Source organism: Myxocyprinus asiaticus, chromosome 35 (genome assembly GCF_019703515.2).
Source record: "Myxocyprinus asiaticus isolate MX2 ecotype Aquarium Trade chromosome 35, UBuf_Myxa_2, whole genome shotgun sequence".
Lineage (NCBI taxonomy): Eukaryota > Metazoa > Chordata > Actinopteri > Cypriniformes > Catostomidae > Myxocyprinus > Myxocyprinus asiaticus.
Genome location: NC_059378.1, coordinates 9,929,566 through 9,957,205, shown reverse-complemented (window position 1 = coordinate 9,957,205; position 27,640 = coordinate 9,929,566). Strand labels below are relative to the sequence as shown.

General features: G+C 36.4%; 1 protein-coding gene across 6 annotated transcripts in view; it reads right to left on the bottom strand.

Annotated features, from left to right (window-relative positions):
• plekha6 (pleckstrin homology domain containing, family A member 6) overlaps nt 1-27,640 on the bottom strand; it is a 133,459-nt gene that overhangs the window by 33,915 nt on the left and 71,904 nt on the right. For 5 of the 6 annotated variants that reach the window (XM_051672089.1, XM_051672090.1, XM_051672085.1 and 2 more), the window contains 5 exons: nt 25,809-25,895; nt 22,564-22,696; nt 21,969-22,073; nt 21,521-21,593; nt 8,634-8,734 (listed from right to left, as the gene is read on the bottom strand). In XM_051672089.1, the coding sequence (XP_051528049.1) occupies nt 8,634-8,734; nt 21,521-21,593; nt 21,969-22,073; nt 22,564-22,680 (396 nt within the window). In that variant the 5' untranslated portion in view covers nt 22,681-22,696; nt 25,809-25,895. Of the gene's footprint in view, nt 1-8,633; nt 8,735-8,854; nt 9,122-21,520; nt 21,594-21,968; nt 22,074-22,563; nt 22,697-25,808; nt 25,896-27,640 lie in introns of those variants that run through there. The other variant, XM_051672091.1, reaches the window with a different exon arrangement.

Genomic DNA, 27,640 nt, shown 5'->3' with positions numbered 1-27,640 from the left:
TCTGATTTCAGCTTCAGTCCATGTCTGATAAGAAAGAAACAAAAGTAACCAGCAAATAAAACAGAGAAAACCAGCATAGGGCTGCTGGGAAGAGTGATCTCAGGACTAGGGATGTGCAAAAATGTTTTCAAAATGTCAGCCGTTGGCCCAAACAACTAGTGGACTAACTGGTCTTAAGGAAGCCCTGTAAAATTAGTCTGGTTTCAGGTTCATCTGACCCAAATTAGTTGCATTTTTTGAGTTTTTCATAAGACGCGTTTTGCGTTTAAAAACTTCGAGACAGAATGCGCAAGATGTGTTTTTAAAAGTTGACTACTTTTTAACTTCTCGTGCTGTCTTAAAAATGCCACATTCATGTATGACACTCACAAAACAGTGTGAGATGTCATGCAAATGGCAAAGACATCAATCTAAATGGATATGGCTGCAGCGACAGTGTTTTCAAAGAGGGTTTTACCGTGCAAGGTAACAGCAAATGCACAGCACACTGTCAGCACATAAATTAAAGCACTGCTACTAAAATATATATAAACAAACAAACAAACAAACAAACAAACAAAAAACCGATTGTGACCTATCCCTACTCTCGCAGGCAGCAGGGACTGTAGAGACAGGTGAGAATGGAAGGTGTGAGGTAGAATCCAAAATTTCCAGCTCTTCCTGATTGGCTGCAAAACTCTGTTTTCACAGCCCGCCCAAACGCAAGGAGATGTGTCTATCATAAATCCATTACAAACTATCAGAGAGCTGCCTGGCCGTTTCCTGGCCTTATCTGCGTACCCCACGTACTTTGAAAACAGGCCTGGCTTGACTATGGCTGAGGATTTGTCCCTCAGGAAAGGATTCCTCTGCTGTATGTTTGATGGCTTGAGTCGTCAGACTCACCTCCTGATCTTTCATGTTTCTGCTGTTCAGCCCTCAGAGATAAGTGGGAAAAGTCTCAACCTCACAGCAGTTACACAACCAGCATTTATTAATATTTTAGCAGCACTATACTGGGACATAGGAATATGAGAGAGGGAAAGAAAAAATAACCAGAGAGAGCCTAGTGAAGAGGGGTTTGTTAGAGCCTCTAAAACATAAATGCAAGCACAGACACACACACACACACACACACACACACACACACACACACACACACACACACAAACACACACACAGTGCTGTAAGCCAATTACAATATTTAATTTGCGATTAATCACATGATTTTTCACAGTTAATCGTAGATTTTTAAAGTGCTTAAATTAGACCATACTGTATATATACCTCTTCTCTGTCAAAATCCAATAGCTGCATTTTTTAACCACTGCACAGATTTCATATAAGCAAACTATAGTTTTGGCAAGTTGTTTAGGACATTTACTTTGTGTATGACACAAGTAATTTTTCCAACAATTGTTTACATTGTTTTTCACTTTTAATTGACTATATCACAATTCCAGTGGGTCAGAAGTTTACAAACACTAAGTTATCTGTGCCTTTAAGCACCTTGGAAAAGTACAGAACATGATGTTAAGTCTTTAGTCAATTAACTTCTGATAGGCTAATTGGCATCGATTGGAGGTGTACCTGTGGATGTATTTTAAGGCCTACCTTCAAACTCAGTGCCTCTTTGCTTGACATCATGGTAAAATCAAAAGAAATCAAGCCAAGACCTCAGAACAAAAAGTGTGGACCTCCACAAGTCTGGTTCATCCATGGGAGCAATTTCCAAATGCCTGAAGGTACCACGTTCATCTGTACAAACAATAGTACGCAAGTATAAACACTATGGGACCACGTAGCCATCATACAGCTCAGGAAGGAGACGCATTCTGTCTCCTAGAGATGAACGTAGTTTGGTGCGAAAAGTGCAAATCAATCCCAGAACCACAGCAAAGGACCTTGTGAAGATGCTGTAGGAAACAGGTAGACAAGTATCTATATCCACAGTAAAACGAGTCCTATATTGACATAACCTGAAAGGCTGCTCAGCGAGGAAAAAGCCAGTGCTCCAAAACTGCCATAAATAAGCAAGACTACAGTTTGCAAGTGCACATGGGGACAAAGATCTTACTTTTTGGAGAAATGTCCTCTGGTCTGATGAAACAAAAATTTTACTGTTTGGCCATAATGACCATCATTATATTTGGAGGAAAAAGGGTGAAAAGCAGAAAAGAATGCCAAAAGACCTGCGTAACAAGGTAATGGAACTTTATAAAGATGGAAAAGGATATAAAAAGATATCCAAAGCCTTGAAAATGGCAGTCAGTACTGTTCAATCACTTAGTAAGAAGTGGAAAATCCGGGGATCTCTTGATACCAAGCCAAGGTCAGGTAGACCAAGAAAGATTTCAGCCACAACTGCCAGAAGAATTGTTCGGGATACAAAGAAAAACCTACAGGTAACCTCAGGAGAAATACAGGCTGCTCTGGAAAAAGACAGTGTGGTTGTTTCAAGGAGCACAATACGATGATACTTGAACAAAAATGAATTGCATTGTCGAGTTGCCCGAAAGAAGCCTTTATTGCGCCAATGCCACAAAAAAGCCCGGTTACAATATGCCCAACAACACCTTGGCATGCCTCACAGCTTCTGGCACACTGTAATTTGGAGTGACAAGACCAAAATAGAGCTTTATGGTCACAACCATAAGCACTATGTTTGGAGAGGGGTCAACAAGGCCTATAGTGAAAAGAATACCATCCCCACTGTGAAGCATGGTAGTGGCTCACTGATGTTTTGGAGGTGTGTGAGCTCTAAAGGCACGGGAATCTTGTGAAAATTGATGGCAAGATGAATGGAGCATGTTATCAGAAAATACCAGCAGACAATTTGCATTCTTCTGCACGAAAGCTGCACATGGGACGCTCTTGGACTTTCCAGCACGACAATGACCCTAAGCAAAAGGCCAAGTTGACCCTCCAGTGGTTACAGCAGAAAAAGGTGAAGGTTCTGGAGTGGCCATCACAGTCTCCTGACCTTAATATCATTGAGCCACTCTGGGGAGATCTCAAATGTGCAGTTCATGCAAGACGACCAAAGACTTTGCATGACCTGGAGGCATTTTGCCAAGACAAATGGGCAGCTATACCACTTGCAAGACTTTGGGGCCTCCTAGGCAACTATTACAAAAGACTGCACACTGTCATTGATGCTAAAGGGGGCAATACATAGTATTAAGAACTAAGGGTATGCAGACATTTAAACAGGGGTCATTTCATTTTTTCTTTGTTGCCATGTTTTGTTTTATGACTTTGCCATTCTGTTATAACCTACAGTTGAATATGAATCCCATGAGAAATAAAAGAAATGTGTTTTGCCTGCTCACTCATGTTTTCTTTAAAATGGTACATATATTACCAATTCTCCAAGTGTGGTTGTTTCAAGGAGCACAATAATTGTTGACCCCTTTCCAAACATAGCGCTTATGGTTGTGACCATAAAGCTCTATTTTGGTCTCGTCACTCCAAATTACAGTGTGCCAGAAGCTGTGAGGCGTGTCAAGGTGTTGTCGGGCATATTGTAACCGGGCTTTTTTGTGGCATTGGCTTCTTTTTGGCAACTCGACCATGCAGCTCATTGTTGTTCAAGTATCGTTGTATTGTGCTCCTTGAAACAACCACACCGTCTTTTTCCAGAGCAGCCTGTATTTCTCCTGAGGTTACCTGTGGGTTTTTCTTTGCATCCCGAACAATTCTTCTGGCAGTTGTGGCTGAAATCTTTCTTGGTCTACCTGACCTTGGCTTGGTATCAAGAGATCCCAGAATTTTCCACTTCTTAATAAGTGATTGAACAGTACTGACTGGCATTTTCAAGGCTTTGGATATCTTTTCATATCCTTTTCCATCTTTATAAAGTTCCATTACCTTGTTACGCAGGTCTTTTGACAGTTCTTTTCTGCTCCCCATGGCTCAGTATCTAGCCTGTTCTGTGCATCCATGTGAGAGCTAACAAACTCATTGACTATTTATACACAGACACTAATTGCAATTTAAAAAGCCACAGGTGTGGGAAATTAACCTTTAATTGCCATTTAAACCTGTGTGTGTCACCTTGTGTTTCTGTAACAAGGCCAAACATTCAAGGGTATGTAAACTTTTGATCAGGGCCATTTGGGTGATTTCTGTTATCATTACGATTTAAAAAGGAGCCAAACAACTATGTGATAATAAATGGCTTCATATGATCACTATCCTTAAATAAAAGACAGTTTTTTTTGCATGATCAGTCATATTTTCAAAATCAATGCCAAAATTTCACAATTTCTGCCAGGGTATGCAAACTTTTGAGCACAAATGTATGTATATATGTATATAAATGTGGTCATTCCATAGACTTATATTGTTTTTATATAAAGCTAATTACTACTAATATAGACTAATTATACCAAACCCTTACCCTACCCCTTAAAGAAAAACTTTTACATTTTAGAATATTAATAAATAATTACAAAGAAAATATGAATTTCTTTTTCATTTATGGATTATTTTTACCTTTGAAGACAATTGAGTTTTAGCCCCAAAGTATACTAAACAAACACACACACACACACACACACAACACACGCAACACAGAGCCAGAGAATATTAGACTCCCCTACATGAAACAGAAGAATATTCTGCTGCCAGAGGCAAAACACCAGTTCTGATCATGGCACACTGAATTAAGATTTCATAAAAGAAGTAGCATTACACCAAGGTGAGATGCACTGCGTCAGTGTTTCAGGTTCTTTTGTGAGGGCAACATGATACATATAACCGTTCACTATCACAGAGCTGGAGAATGGCTGACTAAACACACCTATTCTCTCGCTCATGCATGGTTTCAGCTACGACACAAACACACCATCTCAGTATTTCCCGCTTAATCATTAACACCAAGTCAGGTAATAAATTCAAAAAATGCACAGAGCTATTTTCAGAGATATATATATGACACATATGATCATGACATGATTTTTATTGCAGCTGTCATAAAATTGCAGTGCTGACGTGGCTTTAGACCGAAACTACAGTGCAGGGGTCTATGTACTGGATACAATGTACACCTTTTGCCTCTAGGTTAGGCTATGGGATCCCTGTGAATGATAGTTTGTTTTGTTCCACAAACATGTCTCTGAAATATATAGCCTCTCTTTTGTAGGAAAGTCCATTGAAGAGCTTTGGATATGTTTTCAAGAACACGTGGACCAGCATAAATGGGTTTTATTGAAGCTGTAATGCCGTTCTAAGGCTTCTGTCTAATTTCATTACCACAGGGGATGAACATTAGAAGAAGATGTGTGAAACTAAAACCGTTTTCAATATACAAAAATGAAAACTTTGAGAACTTTTAACTCATTTACAGTAGCAAGCTTAAAAATAAACATGATCTCATGGTCAAAAAAAGGAACAACCCACTTTTTCTTCTTCAATAATCAAAATTTTAACATGTGTACTATAAAATGCCAGGAGGGGTCTTATAATACAATAAAATCCTAACAGTAGGGAACAAATATTCTATGTAAGTGCAGTATATACAATTGTTAACTTCATGAATTTATCCATACCAATTAATACTACACCTTCAAAACTATGCAATTTTAAATATTCTTAATATAACTTAAAATTTAAAAAGCTCAAATGGCACTTTGTGTATGAGAAAAAGTGCATTACAAATAAAATGTATTATTATTATTATTATTATTATTATTATTATTATTATTATTTAAAAGCTTAAATTTTAAATGATCAGAAATTATTATTAATATGACACTAGAATCCACTAGGGCTGAAATAATTAGTCGACATTATCGACAACGTCGACAATAAAAATTGACGACAAAAATTTTCGTTGTCGAATAGTCGTTTGATCTCATTTCACGTAACATGAAATCACATTAAACTCTGATGATGACGTGTGAGAGCAGCACTGCAGCTCGCGCCTGACTGAGGAGAGGAAGAATTACACACCTCACAGTCCAGATGCACTCTAAACTTTCCAAACAGCTTCAGGTGATGTAGACTGCAAAGTGTGAGGGAATTATAATGCAAAATACCAAATAAGTAAATACAGAAGCACTCTCTTTGTGGAATAAGTGGAGCTGCCGCTCCGCTGAAGCAAAACTTGTGTGTCGAGTGTCTTTAAAGGAAACACCCTGGCGTTACATTTTAATGCAGTTATATTTATTGCATTATAGCTTTATTAAAGTTCAAATAATATGGAAACAGATCATGTAAATAACTACAAACTCCGAAACTGGCATTTCTCTGTGCAGTCAGTGCCTCTTCTATGAATTACACGAATGTCCAGATCTAAGGGGGAGAGATTGAAACTGTACCTGGCTGAGGCACACTCTGGCACGGGGACGCTCATCCCTCAAGCGCGTCACACTTAATGCAGCTAGAATATAACGTGATGGCTCGCGACTTAATGAATCATAATATATGTGTCACTGTGCATTTCTTATTGTGAAGAAAATTAGCAATACGCAGCTTTATTAATAAGAAAGAGTTTGTTTTTTTGTGAGTTAAAGATGGATTTAAGTGAACAGAAAGGTTAGAGAGAGAGTAGTCTTTGCCCCATTATACACTGCAACAAGTTTTGGCTTGTTTTCCAATATAAATATCTAAAACTCCTTTAAAACAACGTACGTTATCTTTAGCAGCTATACTGCAGAAGAAAAAATTGTTATCTGAGAATGTTGAATATAATATAAAAATACAAATATTTTAAAATATCTAAAAACCCTTTAAAAAAAAAGATGCATTTACCTGAGAAGCAGCATATAAGATATTTAGACTTGCTTTTAGAGAATAAATCTTGAATATAAGTATATTTTGTCTTTACTGCACTCGCAGATGTATAACCAAGTGAAAAAATACAGGTATATACAAAATCCACTTATATTTAAGAAACATTCTCTCAAAGCAAGTCTAAATATCTTACATGTTGCTTCTCAAGTAAATGCATCTTGTTTTAAGGATTTTTAGACAATTTTAAATGGAAAACAAGACAAAAACACTTGATAACAATAGGATTTTTAGCAGTGAATTTCTTTACTGAATTAAACTGAATAACATTTTTTTTTCTTGTAATTTATCGAATGCCATTTAGAGGTATTTTTAAAATATGATTTTGTCCTCTTTATTGTTAGTAAGCACGTTCAACACAACCTTTTAAGTCGGGGCACAAGCTAAATAATCAGTTAAGAGCTAATGATTAATTGTTGCAATAATCGTGAATAGTCGAATAATCGTTCTAATAATCATTAGATTAATCGATTATCAAAATAATCGTTAGTTGCAGCCCTAGAGTCCACCTTCCCTATCAGTTTAAAACTAGTGTCAAAAGTCATCAACGTCTCATCTCTTGCACACTTCTCTCCTATTGGTCAGTTTAAATTCCAGGTGTCATAACAAAGCTGTTTTACTCGAAAACTAACAAGACCTGCAGAGACATAGCAAAAGATTTTTGAACATCTCCAGCCCAGCCCTTAGGGGCCCCATGCAGCCAGAGGCAAAAGAGACATAAACACAGTTACCAAACACATAACGGTCCCACATTCTCAACATGTCAAACATGCACACATACAACTGCATGTTATAGTTTGAAACACAGTTTAAAACACATCTTCTGTGAGTAATTCAGATACAAATCTAATAGAGGCTCACATGCAGAACAAACACAATCTTATTTTCTAAATTATGAGAAAAAAAATCACAGCAACTGTCTTTTAGAGGGCAAAAGCACTGTGGTACTGCATGGGACGATCTTTCTAGGGGCATGTATTATATAAAGTCATGTTGGGAGATAAACTTGGAATGAAATAGATACTGTCCACACGGTAATGGCTCTGATCTTTTATAGCAGAGATACTTTAATGGGGTCCAAAAGCCTAAGACCACTTTGAAAATGTGGGATTTAGTTCATTTAAAACCCAGAAGTAACTTTTAAAGTTTTTAATAAAATGTTTCAATTTTAAACTTTCGATTTTTTGGTCACTCATCAAATGTAAGCAAATTTGAGACAATGACCATGTTAACGCCTTTGTACAAAAGGTCAGATTTCCTTGCTTCCATTGAAGCACACAAGATGCTCTTTGGCACATTGTCAAATCATACTGGGATAACATGGATCATCATGTTTTGCACAAATTTGAGAAGTCCATGCCAGCTCAAGTGCAAATTTTCAATCAGATTGTTACACTGATATTATCATTTTTAAATGTAAAGTTTTAGAAAATTAAAAAAAAAAAACAATGCAAAACAGAAGACTTTTCACTAGTGGTCTCTGACTTTTGGACCCTGTATACAAGCACAAACTAAAGATCTGTCCGCTCAAACTCAGCCGCCAGGGATCATGATGAAAATAATATCTGACATGATGTTTGTGCTTCTGGCACATGGTGTTTAAACACATTCAAAGATGCAAAGTCCACTGCTTAAGTGTGTGTGTGTGCATTCAGAGTAAATATAGGTTTTGTGGTATTGACCTTGTTTAATCATGATTAATTCAAACACACAGCTTGAACTGTCCACACTTCACAGGAATCACAAGTTGACTATGATCAGATGCCTTACCCTGACATTGAATACCATGTTTACCTGTTACCCCTCCCCTCCCCTGTCCCGACAGCAACCTGCAACAAAACAGCTCAGAGATCACCAACCTTAAAGGCAAACTTTCGGCTGATGTTGTCCGATGGAAGGACTGGTCCGATCTTGAAGCTGAGGAGAGGAAGGCTGCCCAAAACCCCTTCTTCCTTCTCGTCTGCATGGGGGAAAAAACATAGAATATGGAGAAAAAAACATTACTGGCAATTTAAAAAAGAAAGCAAAATGACAACATTCAAAGAGGAAAAATAGAAGATCTGTATCATATCATTCCAACCTAGATGAAAAAAGCTGACTAAATGTGATAAGCGCTGTTACACTGGATATGACGAGCAACAGTAAATCCAGGTAAACGGCAGGTGACTCCCATAATAGACATCCATTTTATCCCTGTTCAAACCAACACTAATGACACACATGCTATCCACGAGCAGCAGTACTCAGCTGGGGAGAGGAGCACTCCGGCTGATTAAATAATGGAGCACATCGTTAAATTTTCAGCGATGAAGGCAACGGTGATCCAGTGTGCTCTTGCTTTCAAGCTGCTGCTGGGGAAATGCAGTGAACTCACCCGCGTGTGAGCTCTGACAGCACTGTGCGTGTGTGTGAATGAGAGAGAGGAAGGGAGAGAGAGAAGGGAGGGGTGGAGCAGGTTATATTTGTGCTGTTTAGAAGTGGGTAGAGCAGAGAGAGAGAGAGAAAGAGTGAGAGAGAATGGCTAAAAGATGTCTATCAGCCCTTGGTGACTCAGTGCTGCAGGAATTCTGGCTCGCAGCCAGCTCTACCTGGACCAAAGAACCAATCAGAGCCTGATTACTGTAAACACAACGGCTGAACACAGACAGACCCATCTCAAATAAGAAGCGTATATTGATAAAGAAACATACGTCTGTTATCTCCACAACAAAATATTCTATTTACTTGCACAAACAAATGAAAAACTATTATGCATCAACATTGCTGCACCTGTCTTTCAGGGTTATAACTATACACTGAGTGGGGTATGTCCCTTCAGATATTTAGATTAGTAATCAACTGATATGTTGTTTTTTTGTTGTTGTTTTTTATTATATTCAGTTCTCCGCAATCCTAAAAATGTGGTTACGGCACTGTTGTCTGCAATAAATCTTACTTCACTATATACAAAAATATATTGTTATACAAATATACAGTAGACAGACATACATTTACATGTATGTGTCACAATCACACTGGCAATCATTCACTGTACTGTCAATACAAACACAGAGGAAATATTTACATCGGGTTGAATATTTATATTTGTTTTGTAACTGTTTTAAACTCGACTTTAAACCAAGTTCTCAGAGTATCCATCTGTTGATTTGACATCAAATATTGTAGCCATGGTCTACAGAAGACCTTGCTGATTTTTCAAGGGAAAACTGTGGAATGAAATTAAAGGTAAATAGTAATTTTTTACACGTAGTGGGTCGCCTCATGGGGGCCACAATGTTGAGATCACATGACCTGTCGAATAATGCTAATGTTATCTAGGTTACAATCCTATTGTCAGACACTTTTGTTCATGAAAAAAAAAGGACATCAGGACTGATAAACTATTGGTTTTGCAATACAAAAATATTACTGATAGTGCATTTACATCAAGTCGAAATTACCATAATTATGAGACGTTGTAAACTCAGAATCCTATGAAAGCTCCGACTTGACAGTAGTGACGTCATGTAATTAAAAAGAATAATATGGCAGCGGCCTCAACAGTTAAAAGTCGAAAACATGTACTTCTGTTTGGTATGCCATTTTGTTATGCCATTATTACCTGGAGTGCTTTGTTATTAATCATTTTGCAACAACATATAGCCTCATCCCACCTCACGTGCACATGCGTGGACATTGTATTTATGCTTCGCTATATGCAACGCATAATTTAAATTCGTTTAAACTGACTGATCTCAGTTCAGAAGACTCTGTTTTTGACGTACGGAGTCTTGTGACAAAACAACATGGCGCCAATCACAGCAGAGTTCGTCTTTGGTAGAAACGCCAACAAAACTACATCTGGTAAGAAACCTAATTAAGTTTTTATATTGAGTCAAAAGATTAGAGTCTCTTGTTTCATCCTATATGACATTTTAAAAATTGGAGCGATTTATTGCAAAACGCCACGCTGCTAAACACAATGTACACTAATGTGTACTTTAGCAAATTGTTTCCTAAGAAATCCTATATTTACTGTGCATTATTACATTGAGAATCAATGGGTTCATCCAAAAGCTAAAAAATTTTGCTTTCAGAGGCTTTATATGAAGTTAGGATGAAAATAAGGTGCATTTCAAACTTTTTTGCGACAAGTGCAGACAGAGAGCACACTGGAGGTTAAGTCATTCACTAAACAGGGAGCAAGGGAGCATCCTTTAGCTTTCCTATGCAGCTAAATACATTCACTCCTTAAATCTGACCAAAAGTTCTGTTTCAGGCTGCAGATAATGTTTGGACCACTCAACGTGTTTGGCAGACATGATGGGACAATGTTAATCAGTAAATAGAATTAGAATTTATAATGTATAATTTTATTTGAACATGGTTAGCAGTGATTGGATGATACTGGCCATTACTTTGAATTAATTCAAAATAGTTAATTATGCTAATTTCTGATGTAATGTCTGTAACGTCTCAAAAACATGAATAACCAACACTCCAGGAAACATAATATATAATCTGATTAAAAAAAAAAAAAAACTTTCAATAGCTTGGTATTATTAAAAAGTTCACAACTTAGTCCTGCTGTCCACATATGTGGAAATACATTTTTTGGAAATCTATTTGCTCTAGAAAAAAACATATTTTTTGTATGTTTATAAGGTGCTATTAGTTAGAAATCAAAAAGAAGTCATCATCGGATCATAGGTGATTTAAAGAATTACTGTAGTTATAAATATTTTGCTGCTATCAACAACAAAGTCGTTTTGGCGTTATGAGTGTTGCTATAGAAACAAATAACATCCAAGGTCCTAAGACGTAACAGCTCCCAGTAGAATCTCTGAGTTGCCATCTTGTTATTATAGTAATTCTGACATGACGTGAACATGGCATGAGTGCACCTTTAAACATGGTAAAATCTGTTACATGGAGCTGAGAGTATTGCACTCAAATGATACAAAATATAATAATATAATAATAATAACCAATAAATAGTATATCCACTCAAATCTGTTTTAATTTAAATTAATGCCACTGTTTTTCAACGTATGTGGAAATGGAGATCGTTTTTGAAATGAGAGGTGTCACCTAAAAAAAAAAGTATGCTTTTTCAAACAAAAGCATTTTAATGTGGACGTGAGTGCAAGGGGTGGGAGATGTGTAGAACTTAGTGTACGACTGACATGCTAATGTTGTAGAAATTTGAGTGTGCAAATTCTATGCGGGCCTGCCTAATTTCTCAGATGTGGCCCAGGAAAACTAGACTAGACTAGATTCTAGACCTGTGTAACTAAGCAACAACCAATACTTATTTATGTAAACATACACTACTTATCATTACCAAGAATCTGCTCTCACATTTCACTATCATTTCATCCAAGTTTCATCTCCTCTTTCTCGTTTTCTATGACCCTCTCTTTCTCATACTTGGCATACGGCTCAAATATCTGCAGTGACGACAACAGCGAGCCATTTTTCATCATCTTCTCGTGTTCAGAATACTAATCGAGGCATTAAATTGCTGTCACTTGTTTGCCAACACTTTTTGCCCAACACAGCTGGGCAGATGGAAGCTGGGTGATAAGAGTGTGTTGTGCCTCCAAACAGAGCGCCATCATCAAGTTATTAAGGGCAGCCACGAAGACGTATGGGATATGGCCAGTCACTGAGTTTTGCTGATTTTAAATAAATGACTCTCTTCTCCCAGTGAGCCACTGAACCGAGGAAGTAAAGGAACTTCCTGGAGTTCCTGGAGTGTGTTTGTTTTGCCGCTGACAGTTGCTTAATGTTGCTCATTAATGTTGTCAAGCATAAATTCAGCTGTGTGGCATTAAGTGTGCTGAATGTAGATCCATCTGTTTGTACAGTAGCTGCAAAGTGTATTACAACTAGGGATCATGCATAGATACAAAATGTGTGTACTGATACCAATATCCGATTATTTAGAACAACATCTGCCAATAGTGTTTGGCGGTTCTACTTTTGATGCTACCTTGTTTCAAATCACTGATAAATAATTACGCAACGTCAAAATAAATGTAAATAATAACTTTATTCTCTATTTTTCTACATGTCTTTCATGTTTCAGAGTAACTGGTCTCAGTTATAATCAAAACACTAAAACAAAAAGCTCATTATTGTTTATGGAGAAACAGGACCCAGATGATGTAGTTACAGCATCTACCAGCAGGGGCTAACTTGACCAACAAACCAGCCAAACTCTGACCCTTTGGTCTGGATCAACCTAGAGGTCACCCTCTGGCCCATAATTGAAATGTGGAGCAGTCTAAGATTCTTCTCAAGATGTTTCTGATTTAAATAAACATTAAGGGCAAAAGCCACAGTCGATGTTTGGATGCTGCCTTCTATATACCAGCAAAACGAAGAGTGAGTGAGGCAGTGTGAAGTAATTAGCCAGAAAGATGAGGGCAAAGTCAACAGGGTTGATTCATATTGCCCCAAAGGCCTTGCTACACTCACCAATATAATTAAAACTGCTTTTCTGTACCAGGAAAGCTTGATTCAGCCAAGAACCATTACTGTTGCCCCTCTCCTCAGGGCAGACTCATGCACAGATGTTCTTAAAGTTTGTGATTAAATTGCAACCCTGGCTGGGAAGATTTAAAATGTGTTATAAAATCTAATTTGATAGGGTAATGGAGCTCTAATGGGTCTTAAGTTTACTAGCTTTTCTGTATTGTGACTATAACCCAACAAATAGGCTAATGAGAATACAGAAATTGCTCATGCCACACCTGACAACTAAGAAAATTTACCAGCCATAAATATGTCTTACTGGCCATGAAACTGTATTTTGTGACATTTTTATATAAAAATAAATAAAATGTAGCTGTTTTTCCTTGAATGTTTGTTGTAAGGTCATTGCAGGTCTTTGTGTAACTCATAACTTCACATGCAAAATGAGAGAGAGAGTCTCATGTCTCTGTACAATATTGTAAAAATCCATAAGAGGAATATTCCTCATACTGTATGTGTCGCAAGTTCTGGAGAAAGTTCTGTCGTTGAATTTCCCTCTGCCCCCCAGCCAAATAAACACACACACACACACACACACACACACACACACACACACACACACACACACTCACGTGAGTGTGTATATATATATACACAGTATATACACTGGAGGCCAAAAGTTTGGAATAATGTACATATTTTGCTGTTTCGGAAGGAAATTGGTACTTTAATTCACCAAAGTGGCATTCAACTGATCACAAAGTATGGTCAGGACATTACTGATGTAAAAAAAACAGCACCATCACTATTTGAAAAAAGTCATTTTTGATCAAATCTAGACAGACCCCATTTCCAGCAGCTATCACTCCAACACCTTATCCTTGAGTTATCATGTTAAATTGCTAATTTGGAACTAGAAAATCACTTGCCATTATATCAAACACAGCTGAAAGCTATTTGGTTAATTAAATGAAGCTTAACATTGTCTTTGTGTTTGTTTTTGAGTTGCCACAGTATGCAAAAGACTGGCATGTCTTAAGATCAATATTAGGTCAAAAATGGTAAAATAAAGGAACAGCTTTCTCTAGAAACTCATCAGTCAATCATTGTTTTGAGGAATGAAGGCTATACAATGCTTGAAATTGGCAAAAAAACTGAAGATTTCATACAAAGATGTACACTACAGTCTTCAAAGACAAAGGACAACTGGCTCTAACAAGGACAGAAAGAGATGTGGAAAGCCCAGATGTACAACTAAACAAGAGGATAAGTACATCAGAGTCTCTAGTTTGAGAAATAGATGCCTCACATGTCCTCAGCTGACAGCTTCATTGAATTCTACCCGCTCAACACCAGTTTCATGTACAACAGTAAAGAGAAGACTCAGGGGTGCAGGCCTTATGGGAAGAATTGAAAAGAAAAAGCCACTTTTGAAACAGAAAGACAAAAAGAAAAGGTTAGAGTGGGCAAAGAAACACAGACATTGGACGACAGATAATTGGAAAAGAGTGTTATGGATCTTAACCCCACTGAGCTTTTGTGGGATCAGCTAGACTGTAAGTTGCGTGAGAAGTGCCCGTCAAGACAGCCACATCTATGGCAAGTGCTACAGGAAGCATTGGGTGAATGCCAAGGATCTGCAAAGCTGTCATTGCTGAACGTGGAGGATTTTTTGATGAGAGCTCTTTGAAGTAGTTTAAGAAGTTCTGAACATTTTTTTCAAATTGTAATAGTAATTTTTCACACTATTACTGTCCTGACTTTACATTGTGATCAGTTGAATGCCACTTTGGTGAATAAAAGTACCAATATCTTTCCATAAGAGAAAAATCTGTACATTATTCCAACTTCTGTTTTATATTTAAATGTTATTATAATTATCTGAATTATTACATTTGGTAACCCTTTTCAATAAGTTTCCATTTGTTAACATTAGTTTACAATGTTAGTTAACATAAACTAACAATGAACAATACTTATTAATCTTAGTTAATGTTAATTTCAACATATAGTAATGCATTTTTAAAATCAAAAGTTGTATTTGTTAACATTAGTTAATGGACTAACATGAACTAACAATGAACAATTTTATTTTTATTAACTAACATTAACAAATATAAAAAATTATGTAAAAAATATATTATTTATTGTTTGTTCACGATGCCTATTGCATTAACCAATGTTAACGAATGGAACATTATTGTAAATAAGAACCTTATATTTTTTTTTTTTAAAAACTGTGTATTTATAATTATTTAAATATAATTATTTAATCATTACATTTTGAATTATTGTTATTTGAGGTCTTTTCACTGCAAATATAGAAATAAATAAAGTTCTCAGCCAACTTGCGAGTAACTTACCAAAGCCAATTTATTCACATTTAGCAAGTGTTAATTTTATACCCTGGTCTCTCCAAGCCTATCATACACACTGTCTCTGGACAGAATGCACCAACACAACGCTTTCTTAATACAAAAACAGAAGGAAGGTAGGTCTATGTAGAAGAAGAGAACAGCCTTTAACTCTTTTTTTATTATTATAGCCCTTACAAACCCCCATGACATGCATATCCAAGCAGGGCCAGGAGGCCGTCTTCACTCCCTTTAGAAAACCAAACATCAAATACATGGGATTTCTGCCATAGGGAGAAGCTCTCTTGGAAGACAGTAAGGTAGAAGTTCAAAGGAGGAAGTACCAAGTACCATAACACAGGCCTGGAGGACACACCCTTATTCCAGCACATGGGAAACTTGAGGGGATAAAGAGGCCATCAGAGGACAGGAGATCTTCAGAGCATTTGTATCCTTCAAAAGAAGGATATTCAGATTACTGGTCGACTGATATGGGTTTTTTCAAAGGTTGATTCTTAAATTATGAGTCCCCCCAATCCTAAATATGTGGTTACATTCACACTACAGTGCACAGTAGACAAAATCACTGATTTCACACAAATGACTTGCAGTAACAAGAAGTTTGTTTCTGATATGGAATGTCAGAGGTGTGCAAATACAGAGAAACAAGTGTTCAGTGTTTGAAAACTGAGAACATTGAGAGTGAGTGAAGAATGAATGTTACAGGAAGTCTGACATGTTTTGAGACATTGGGAGACTTTGAGTACACTGTTTCTCATATTCGCATTACCTCACACAGTATCAATGTCAACTATGGCCAGCTACACACACATAAGCACACAAATACAGTCAATGGATCTAAAACCACAACTACGTGTCCTGAGAATGAATAGTAGCATCATAAATGCTCCTTGCTTTTTAACAATGCACAAAGCATCACTGACAAGTGCACTGTATTATCAAGATTATGTAATAAGCTTAAAAAACAAAACAAAAAAAAACAAAAAAAAAACAGTGTGATTACATAATACATTTTGATTTATATTCTGCTATCCAAAAAGTTAGGGAAGGACAAGATACACCTTCAGCAAAGATGAAGACAAATCACTGACAAAAATACACCGACAGAGAGGAATGTTCCTCTGAAATGCAGCACAGAAACAGGACGCAAAGATAAAGAACAGTGCTCGTTTTGGTAAGAGACACATAGAGAGATATGCCAACAGAATGACTTAACCTGGGGTTCACAAACCCAAATGGAATATTGTCATTCAAAAATCAATAATAAAAAAATAAAATAAAACTTTTTTCAATGCTTTTATTAAAATCATAATTAATAATAATTTAATAATTTAAAATACGAAAATAATATACATTAATAATATACAATAATATAATCCCATAAGGTTTTAGTTGTTAATATACTGTAAGTAAACTACATAAGTTAACATGAGCTAACAACAAACAATTGTGTTTTTATAAATTAACATCAACCAAGATTAATAAATGCTGTAAAATATATAGCATATTGTTAGTACGATACTCACTGCATTTACTAATTTTAACAAATAGGACCTTATTGTAAAGTTTTACCTTAGTTTTAATTTTAAAACATTTTATATTAAATTTTAATTATTAAAATATAATTAAAAATATTTTAAAATTATCTTTAAAAATTATATTAAATGTATTTTTTTCAAGATACAGTAATGAGAATGAGACTATATGTTGCATTACAGAAATAAGAATTAAAGAGAACTGGTAACACTTAATAAGGTTCCATTTGTTAAAATTAGATAACAACATTAAAGTGATAGTTCACCCAAAACTGAAAATTATCTCATGATTTACTCACCCTCATGCCATCCCTGATGTGTATGAATTTCTTTCTTCTGCTGAACACAAACGGAAATTTTTAGAAAAATATCTCAACTCTGTAGGTCCACACAATGCAAGTAAATGGGGTCCAAAACTTTAAAGGTCCAAAAAGCATATAAAGGCAGCATAAAAGTAATCCATAATACTCCACTGGTTAAGCCCATGTCTTTAGAAGCAATATAATAGGTGTGGGTGCGAAACAGATCAATATTTAAGTCCTTTTTTTTTTTTACTATCATTCTCCACTTTTACTTTCACATTCTTCTGTTTTTGTTTTTTTTTTGTTTGTTTTTTTGTTTTTTGATGATTCACATTCTTTGTGCATATTGCCACCTACTGGGCAGGTAGGAGAATTTATAGTAAAAAAAGGACTTAAATATTGATCTGTTTCTCACCCACACCTATTATATATACTTTTTGGAGCTTCAAAGATTTGGTCACCATTCATTTGCAGTGTATGGACCTACAGAGCTAATATATTCTTCTAAGAATCTTTGTGTTCTGCAGAAGAAAGAAAGTCATACACATCTGGGATGGCATGAGGGGGAGTAAATGATGAGACTGAGAGAATTTCTATTTTTGGGCGATCTATCCCTTTAACATGAACTAACAATAAACAATATTTTTAAAGTATTTATTAATATTGGTTAATGTTAATTTCAACATATAGTAATATATATATTTTTAAATTGTATATGTTAACATAAGTTAATGCACTATGAACTAACATAAATTAACAATAATTTTTTTAATTTTTTTATTAACTAGCATTAACAAAGCTTAATAAATGCTGTAAAAAATGTATTATTCATTGTTAGTTCATGATACCTAATGCTTTAACTAATGTTAAAAAATGGAACCTTACTGTAAAGTTTTCCCAGAGAATTAATAAGTAAAATTAGCTTAACTGTCAAATAACGCCAAAATTTTAAGGGTCCTAATAGTAGACTTAAATTCTTCTTTATTTTATTGAAAAAAAAAAAAAAAAAAGGTTGAGAACCCTTGGAATAACAGAACGAGAAAGACCAAAAGAGGGAAAGTTAAAAGGGAGGGTATAGATTCATGCTATACAAGCTTGAGAAAAAGATTGCAAGGGGATATTTTCACATTAAGGGACAAGCCAGTGAACTAGTGTGTTGCTGTTAGCATGAACCTGACTGCGTCTACACGGAAGGGGGTGGACACGCAACCTCATGCAAACAGCTGGACATACAACCAGCTGATGCACATCTTCAGCACCTGCAGGGCAAACTTTTATTTGCCAACATGTCTAGTGCAAACCCCCTCATTCTGGAAAGCACACTATCTGCTTATGTACTCTAAATTTAACTATGAGAATGTGGGGCTTGGGTGACAGAGAGGTTTGAAGAGTTCTAGTATCTGTCAAATCCAAAATAGAATGACATTCCTGTCAAGCAAATCACCTTCCTTTGAAATTACTGTATTACTAGGGTGTTATTTCACAATAACACCTTCTGCAACACATTGACCAGATCTCTCTTGATGACCCTACTCTTGACCTTCCCAGAGGGTTTCTTGATGGCTTAAAAACTCCAGATGGCAGCAGCTGTAGGTCAAATAGCAGCAGGTCAGCAGATGTGAACAGTGTAGAGACAATCCTTGGACCATTATTCAGCCTGTGCTGGAATTGGAATGACAGAAGAATATTGGGGAACGTCTCTGTTAACACATAGCGGGTGCGTGGCAGTTATCACAGCATCCTCCTCTATGCCTTTGGATGTTGTTGATTTTCCATGCGTGAGCTGTGACTGACCTTCAAGCCTGGTCTACAGAAGACAGCAAGCAGTCATTTATCCCCATCACACACATCACAGATGCCGTTTTTAAAGAGGGTGTGATGAGGGTGTGACAATTCACTTACTAATTCACTACATACTTAAAGGTAAAGTGTGTAGGTTAATGCTGCATTCCATTCAACTCGGAAAGTCGGATTTTCCAACTTCCTACAAGGAAAAGTGCAATGGAATGGCACTTGAAGTCGGAATTCCATCTGGGAAACTTGTGCGGAAATTTTCAACTTGCCGAGATGAAGGAGTTTGACGTCACACAAACATGTTGGCACTCAGGGTGATATACAAAGTAAGTGATAAACATTCACTTTTATAAAGTATTGTCAATAAATGTTCCTCATTATTTGATATTAAAGCTTGTTTAACAAACGCCTGCAGAAACAGGTGTATAAAACATTGTATATTATTCTCTCTTTTCATAATCGTACACCTGTAGCACAAATGCTAGCGTTGCAGCATTGTTTATCAGTTGGGTTGCTAGGAGACGTCTCTGGTTACAGTCAAACACCTGCTAAGTTAACGAGAGCATTGCAATTTTGTTTCCTTAGACGTTATCTTCAGAGCATCTGGCAATGGAATGCCCTTATGTTCGGAGATCAGAGATATCAAGTAGGAATATCCTACATTTGAGCTGAATGGAACGCAGCATAATTTCTGCATCACTAGGGACACCAAATTGAATTGCAAAAATCTGAATCAGAATCAGCTTTATTGCCAAGTGACAGGAGCTTCCAGTGCACAACAATATAAAACAGCAACAAGACATAGATAATAATAGAAAATAAGAAAACATTTAATAAATAATAATAATAAATATATATATATATATATATATATATATATATATATATATATATATATATATATATATATATATATATATAAATTTAATAGAAAATAAAGTATATATAGAATACACAATAAGACACATATATATATATATATATATATATATATATATATATATATATATACATATATACAAACATACACATATATGCATATATATACACACATACATACATACACATACACATACATACATACATACATACACACACAAATAATAACACTCCCCCCATCTAACATTGGTCAGACAAACAGATAGTCCGGCCCCAAGCTCACATAATTTGTTGAGCCAATGTTGATGTGTTGGACTGGTCAAGATGCTCAAACAAACAGAGCAATGTTTTGATAGTAACACTGAGCCACAGTGTTAACATTTTTTGGGGAAATAAACTTACAAAATTGCTCACTTAGACTGTAGTTGTCTTTGCACATTAAACTAGGAATAATTATAAAAAATAAAAAAATGCTTTCAACATTCAGCATTAATATTCTCAAACTCACCAACATACACTTGCGATGTTTTAATGCCAACATTTAAAATACTCCTAGGTCTCAAATTATTCCCTCTTTAGGAATTCAGCTAAGCGTCATTACTTTATTTGCAATATGGGAAACTAGCAGAATTTACAGTATATGCAAATTTAAATGTCATGCAATAACATGTAATTAGCCTAAAGCAAATTAAATGTAATTACTGCCATCTTATGCATGTCTCAGTTAGAAGGCAGGCCACATGTTGGATTCTTCATGTTTATGTGAAACTCCAAGTGCTACCATAACATCCTGTCATGAGAAATGACAGACAGGACGAAACAAAAACATGTCCAAACATGTCTTTTGAGCTCAGAACATAAACAAACTACTGTTGGGCAATTTAACCCTTACAGAAATGTGGCAGTCCCATGGTACAGTGATAATATCAGACGGTAATACTTAAATATATACCATGGTATTAAATGGATTACCATACTCATAAGCCATGCTATTTACATTGCACTCCAAGTTACTTTAAAGAATGCCATGGATTTACTATACATGTCCTAATGCCATGTTACTTTTCTTAGTGAAGAAACACAGATAATATCATTTCCTAAGGCCATGAGAAGGAAAACAGGTCTATTTACAAATGTTCTCATGGTAAACTGTCATCATAGCTTTGTTCACTATTGGCAGCACACCATCTGCATGCATTCCATAGTATTTTTGGTAAAACAATGCCAAGGGTTAAATTCAAATGCATGTTTTATAGGACAGACTGCTTTTGAAATACTACAGTCAAATCATACAACTTGAGCTGTGGGTAACTTTTTGGAGTGTTCAGTTTAACCAAATCTATAAAAGCCTGTACTTAGGCATAAATCAGCATTTACATACACAACCTCTATATGAACCCACCTTTGTAGTAGAAGAGGCATTTATCTGTCAACACAAACCAGCGCTTGTTCCACTGTTTCACACCACTGCTTGCCTACACCATAGAAAACAAGACAAGAGAAAAATAAAGTCATTGCACCTACTTTTAAAGGGATAGTGTGCCCAAAAATGACAATTCTATTATAATTTACTCACCCTAATGTTGTCCCAAACCCATAAAAATGTATTTCCTCTTTGAATTAAAAAAAGACAAAAACAAAAAACAAAACAAAGAAAATCATATGGTTTTGAAACAACATTAGGGTGAGTAAACAATGACATCATTTTTATTTTTGGGTGAACTATCCCTTTAAGTGTCCAGACATTAATAGATTCTAGAGTTATGGCTTTGGACTGTGCGAGTGTGTTTGTTTGTGTGTGTGTGTGTGTGTGTGTGTGTGTGGATGATGGTATTGATGAGTAACAGTACCTGTTTGTGGAGCCAGCCCTGCCGGCTCACCTCAGCATTGGGGTTGCGCCGCATGGAGTTGGAGCGCTTCCCAAACGTGGCGGCTCTCTTAGGCGTGTGCATACCCTGTTGGGGAGAGTCACGAAGGAGTGTTTACATGATTACACCAACGGTAAACACACATATTCTGGTTAATGAATGACAGTGGGAATGAATAACAGTGCAAAGACATCCATTATAGCTAGTCAACAAGACTGTGGAATGTTTAAGTAGCAAACTTAAAGGTGAAGTGTGTAATTTTTGCAGCACTAGCATCACTAAACGCCATTGGTTGAGCCCATGTTTCTTTGTCGGGCCGGGTGAGGTGATCAAACAAACAGAGCAATGTTTTGATAGTGCTACAGAGCCACAATGAGGCTTACATATCTAGATAAGACAAAGTATTTTTATTTTTATTACACACATCACCTTTAAATAAATACGTATGTACCTTACAAAACTATTTTACTTTTTTTAAACAGAGTATATTCCATTTTCATAACAAAAGTGTCCAATGCCTCCTTGTCTCTCTTGCAGGGCTGGATAATAGTTCATCCCATACAGCAACTATACTGACCCGTGCATGGTTCTGGCCATCCGGAGGCATCTCAGAAACCATGCTGAGATTGTTGGCATTGCTGTTTGCTTCGTTGGCTTTGCTCAAGCGCCCCCTGCTACCCGCTTTGCCGTTCATTTCCAAATCGGCACTCCTGTGAACACACACACATAGCCAGTGAGCCATCCCTGCTTCCGACACTGTATCACAAACTTCTTTTCACTCTGCACCAATGCAGAAAAATCATTTTCAAACCAATACACCGAGCAACTGCACTAAGGGAAAACCTAAGGGATTATGGGAAAGAAGCACACAGGCACACAGGAAGTAGCTATTTTTATTCCCAACTCGAACAGGCGCAAGGCCGCACCCCTGAGGTTGCAGTTTAAAAACAGGCGATGGTTCACAAAGAATGTGATTGGAGTGGCGAATGAGAGAGAAAATGAGAGAGAGAGAGTTGTTGGTTGATGCAGGCCTACAGTCCTGGGTCAATTGTATTGATCTCCTTACTGGGCAGCCCAGGTCCTCTCCAACAACTTTCGATCCACTGACCAGCAAGACAGATGAATTTACAACTAATTCCCAGAGGATTAAAGCTCCAGCTTTGAAAGCACACTGTAGTGAACGTAACCCTCCGCAGTCATAGTTTATAGGCATACATAAGTCATTATCAGTCTCTCCAGAGCAAAAAACCATAACACAAACACATTTGGAACAAAGAATGCACACACAGATCGGATGAGGACACTACAAACGCTCCATCATTAGCGCTCTATGCGAGCACACACACAAAAATAACAATTATCACTTTAGAACATTATACTCACGCAAAGAACATATTTGCACTAATTATGCAGCCTTAATTTAACCAGGGATGCAAACAGAGATCTATGTTCCACTGGCTTCCTGTGTTGTTGCAGGAAATTAATACAACTCTTCAAGGATTTCTGCTTTAATGGCATCAGCCCTTATTAATGTGCTATTGGCTCTCGACTCAATATTGTATTGATCCTATGGAGAGCAGGATTCTTGGGAGAGGTAAGTGCATTGTCTTTGTACAGGAGAACCATTTTACAAAATTTATAGGGGAAATCAAGGAAACCCTGAAACGTTTATCCTCCACTTATAGGATATCTGATTCAGTCCAAGTTTAATTAATAAAATGCTCTCAAAAGGACTAAAAAACACCATAAAAGTAGCCCATATGACTTGTGCAATATATTTTAAGTTTTCTGAAGTATGGAAGTATATTAATGACAAATGTTTTGAAACCAAAAAGCACACTGAATTGCACTAATTGAAATCTAAATGCATATTGCAAGCACTGTTAATGAAATGCGTTTAATTTTCAATTAGTGCAATTTAGAATACTTTTAAAAAGACATTTGTCATTAAAATACTTCCATAAAAGAGCCATATGATAGCTTTGAAAGAGGAACTAATTGAATTTTCACTGACAATTGCCCCCGTAGCTTTCAAATGTAATTTGCGCTTCTGCATTTTCAAACTTGGCATGTCGTGATTGGTTAAGAGACATGCGGGAACTAATGGCAGTTGCCGTCACTGATGTCATATCTGCCGTAATACGCCTTGACATGTTAAATTTGAATATACACAAACACAAATGAGATTTTACACTGGAGGAGATTTTTAGAGATTAAACACTTAAATTCAGTCCTTACACAAAGTGATTGTACTGCTCCGGAAAACTTGGAATATAGTGTGGAATAAAGTTGAATTAACTCTTTTTGGTAATTTTATGTTTCCTTTTTTTTTTTTCTTTTTTTTTTTTACAGCTCCTGGTCACTGTATGCTTTCATTGTATGGGAAAAAGGCATCTGCTTTTGTGTTCCAAAAAACTAGAAAGTCATACGGGTTTGGAATTACATCAGAATGAGTAAATGACATAAATTTGACCAAATTTTCTTTCTTTTTTTTTCCTTCTTCTTCTTCTTCTTTTTTTTTTTTTTTTTTTTTTTGTTGTTGTTGTGTGAACTATTCCGTAACCCTTTAAGCTCTGCAGGTGTTTTTAAAAATGTCCTGTTTCAGTGGCATACCCAAAATTAAAGGCTTATAACTCGACAAAAATACTCGCTCTGAAAACAGCTTTTGTTTTATTCCCAATCATGTCAAATGTAACAACAATTTTTGTGTTGATACGACAAAGCAATCAAAAGTTACAGCATTACAAAAATAATTTATCATAGTGTCTAACAATGTCTCCATGTATCCAAAAGTCTCTACAAACAAATAAAACATAATAGTTGCACATAAGAACTAATTACACATGCAAACACAACAATGACTAAAGGTTTGCATAGCATGCAGACATGATTTTAGTAATGATATTTCACAGAATGAGTGCCTTTTGACTCAATGAGTCTGCATCGAGTTTGTGTCATTTACTTAGCGCCATCTCCTGGTGGCTATATGTAACATTGTGCTTTGTGTGGATTATCTAATGATCTATGCATCCGATTACATTGTGTGTGGGCTCGTTTGAAAGATAATCACCTCTTCTAAGCAATGGTATTTTATGTTCTGCTTATTTTTTGTGAAGTTATAAGTGAAAACACAGCATATAAGCAACACCAACATAATTGTCAAAGACAAATACTTAGCTATTACTCGCAAAATTTTTGTCTGTGAGTAAAACAAATGGGCTGGTTGTATTCTACTTTTTGAGAGCTTTCCAACAACATAGGACATATGGCTATTTGATGAGTTTAATATTTTTACTGATTGCAAAAATATGTACAGTGCAATTTTTATTATTATAAATTTTCAAAGCACATGTTCAGTTTTGATCACAATGCCTGCATACATTGGAAAGTAGAGCTTCTAAGCTTTCAAACGAGACTGTAATATTTTGACAATTTTCAAAATGTCCAAGCTTAAAGGTTTCAACATACTTTTGGATTATTCTTTTCTCAAATGCTGTTAAATAAACTAGTAGAAATCACCCCTTTCAACTAAATGGAAACAGTACACCTGTTAATAGTCGTCCCCTTTTTTTTAGCACAAACCCGAAAATGCCATACCCAGACTTTAATGGTAGCAATTCATGAACCATAACTGTTTTGCAAGAAGACACTTGGGAGTGTGTTATCTAAGTGTCAAAAATAATTAAGTGTGTCCAAAATGTATGGGCTGCTTCTAACAATATATTTTATGATGCTATAACCCCAGCATCTTGCAGATTCAACAAAGACAGCATAAAAATAGCAGCATATTTACAAATGAATAAACAAAAGAAGAAAACTCACAGCAAGGCTTTCTGGATCTGTCTGTTCTCTTCCAGGTGGGTCTGGATCACTTGCTGAAATCCAGCTGTTCCGTTAGGGTCATTTTGACTGAAAAGACAAAGAAATACTGAACTTTAAATTTCAGGCCGATTAACAAACACATTGGTTTAACCCTTTACAAAGTATTTCTGGTAGAATCGTAGTCAAAAGTAACTGGACTTAGTTTTCCATTTGTTAAAGATGTTCCGCAACTCGTTCGAGTGGCTTCAAACCAGTACCACAGCAGGCACAGCCCTGCTTTATTAATAATTCAACATTACAACATCAGGTCCAATCAATACACAGCCACTTTCTTTGTAAGTCCATGTTAGACAACTATTGTGGAAATTAATGGCTGTCAGCACATGTGGAAGAGCGTGTTAAGCATGTAAGTGTTTGCGTTTAGTTCTAGATGAATAGCATGTTTGAGTTAATACAAACATATTCTAATTAGTCTATATTCAGAATTGACATGTCTTTTGTTCTTGTAAGAAAACAGTTTTGTGTATGACTGCAGCTTTAGTTCAACATCCTGCCACAAATTTTATTTGTTTTGCCCTCAGCTCGTGTGTACTCCCTGTGGATGTACACTTGTATCTCTTCTCTTGGGTGTAAATCCTACAAGTGTTTTCACTGCTGTGCTGGCTAATAGTTTCACAACTGTTGAAGAGGGAGTAAGCAAATACATTTTCCCTGTTTTCTGTAGGGGTTTCGTTAACCTATATCTCTCAGAGACATCAAAACAAAACTATCATTTAGACGAGATCCAGGCCATGAGAAGTCATTTCAGTGATGCTACAGACAGAATGAAGTACTGTTTAGACCAGGGGTTTTCAAACATGGGTCTGGGATTCCCTGGTGGGCCCACAAGAGGGTGCTAGGGTATCCGTGGAAAATTTCAATGAAAAAAAATGGAAAACAGACATTATTACTGTTTCATTCCACTTTCTAAAGACAATTACAAATATGTTTCTTTGGAATTGAAAATGTTCTTTTTCAGGTTTATACACTTAACATTACTCTAAGAGTGTGTAGACCCCATGTGTTGTGTTGTTGGGCAGTTTCCATTTCCATTTATGCATTTAGCAGACGCTTTTCAATTGATTAGCTATCATAATCAATGTTTATGAGCCGCCACACATCTTTTGACTCTATATAGCGTTGTAGGTTACACTCAAGCGAGCGAGTAATTACAATTTAATGCATAGTAGAGGTCGAAAGATATATCAGCTTTGCCGATTAATCGGCACCGATAACAGATTTCTGGAGTTATTGGCAGAAATCCACACCGATAGTTTTTCCCCCTTGTGTCTGGTGCTGGAGCGGCTGTGAAGGGTCCGCTGTCATTATACAGTATGTGAGCGGCCTCTAGAGGCAAAATAAAAACTTCACTTCACTGATGCCTTGTGGTGTTTGTTTTGACATGTGAGAATACACCCTGCATGGAGTGGAACACTTCAGATACGGATTTAAAACACCAACAACGAAAAGGTATGTATACAGTACACTACAATACACATTGTCATATCATCATAAAGTAATTAATTTGTTGACTAGATGCTGCATTAGTAGAGAACAGCAGTACATTTTCTGACAAGGCTGTGAGCATGCTAACATTAAAGCTAACCTCAAGCGGTTAGAACAATGTGACAAAAATACCCGCAAGTCCTATCCAAATGTTTAAATGTCACGATTGTTACCATCTATTACCACCTATTTGCATTAGTTTATATCCAGCTGGTCACGTTTATGCATTCGATAGCCAGCTAAGTTGCATATTTAAAGCTAGTGACGTGAGAAAGCAAATTAATATC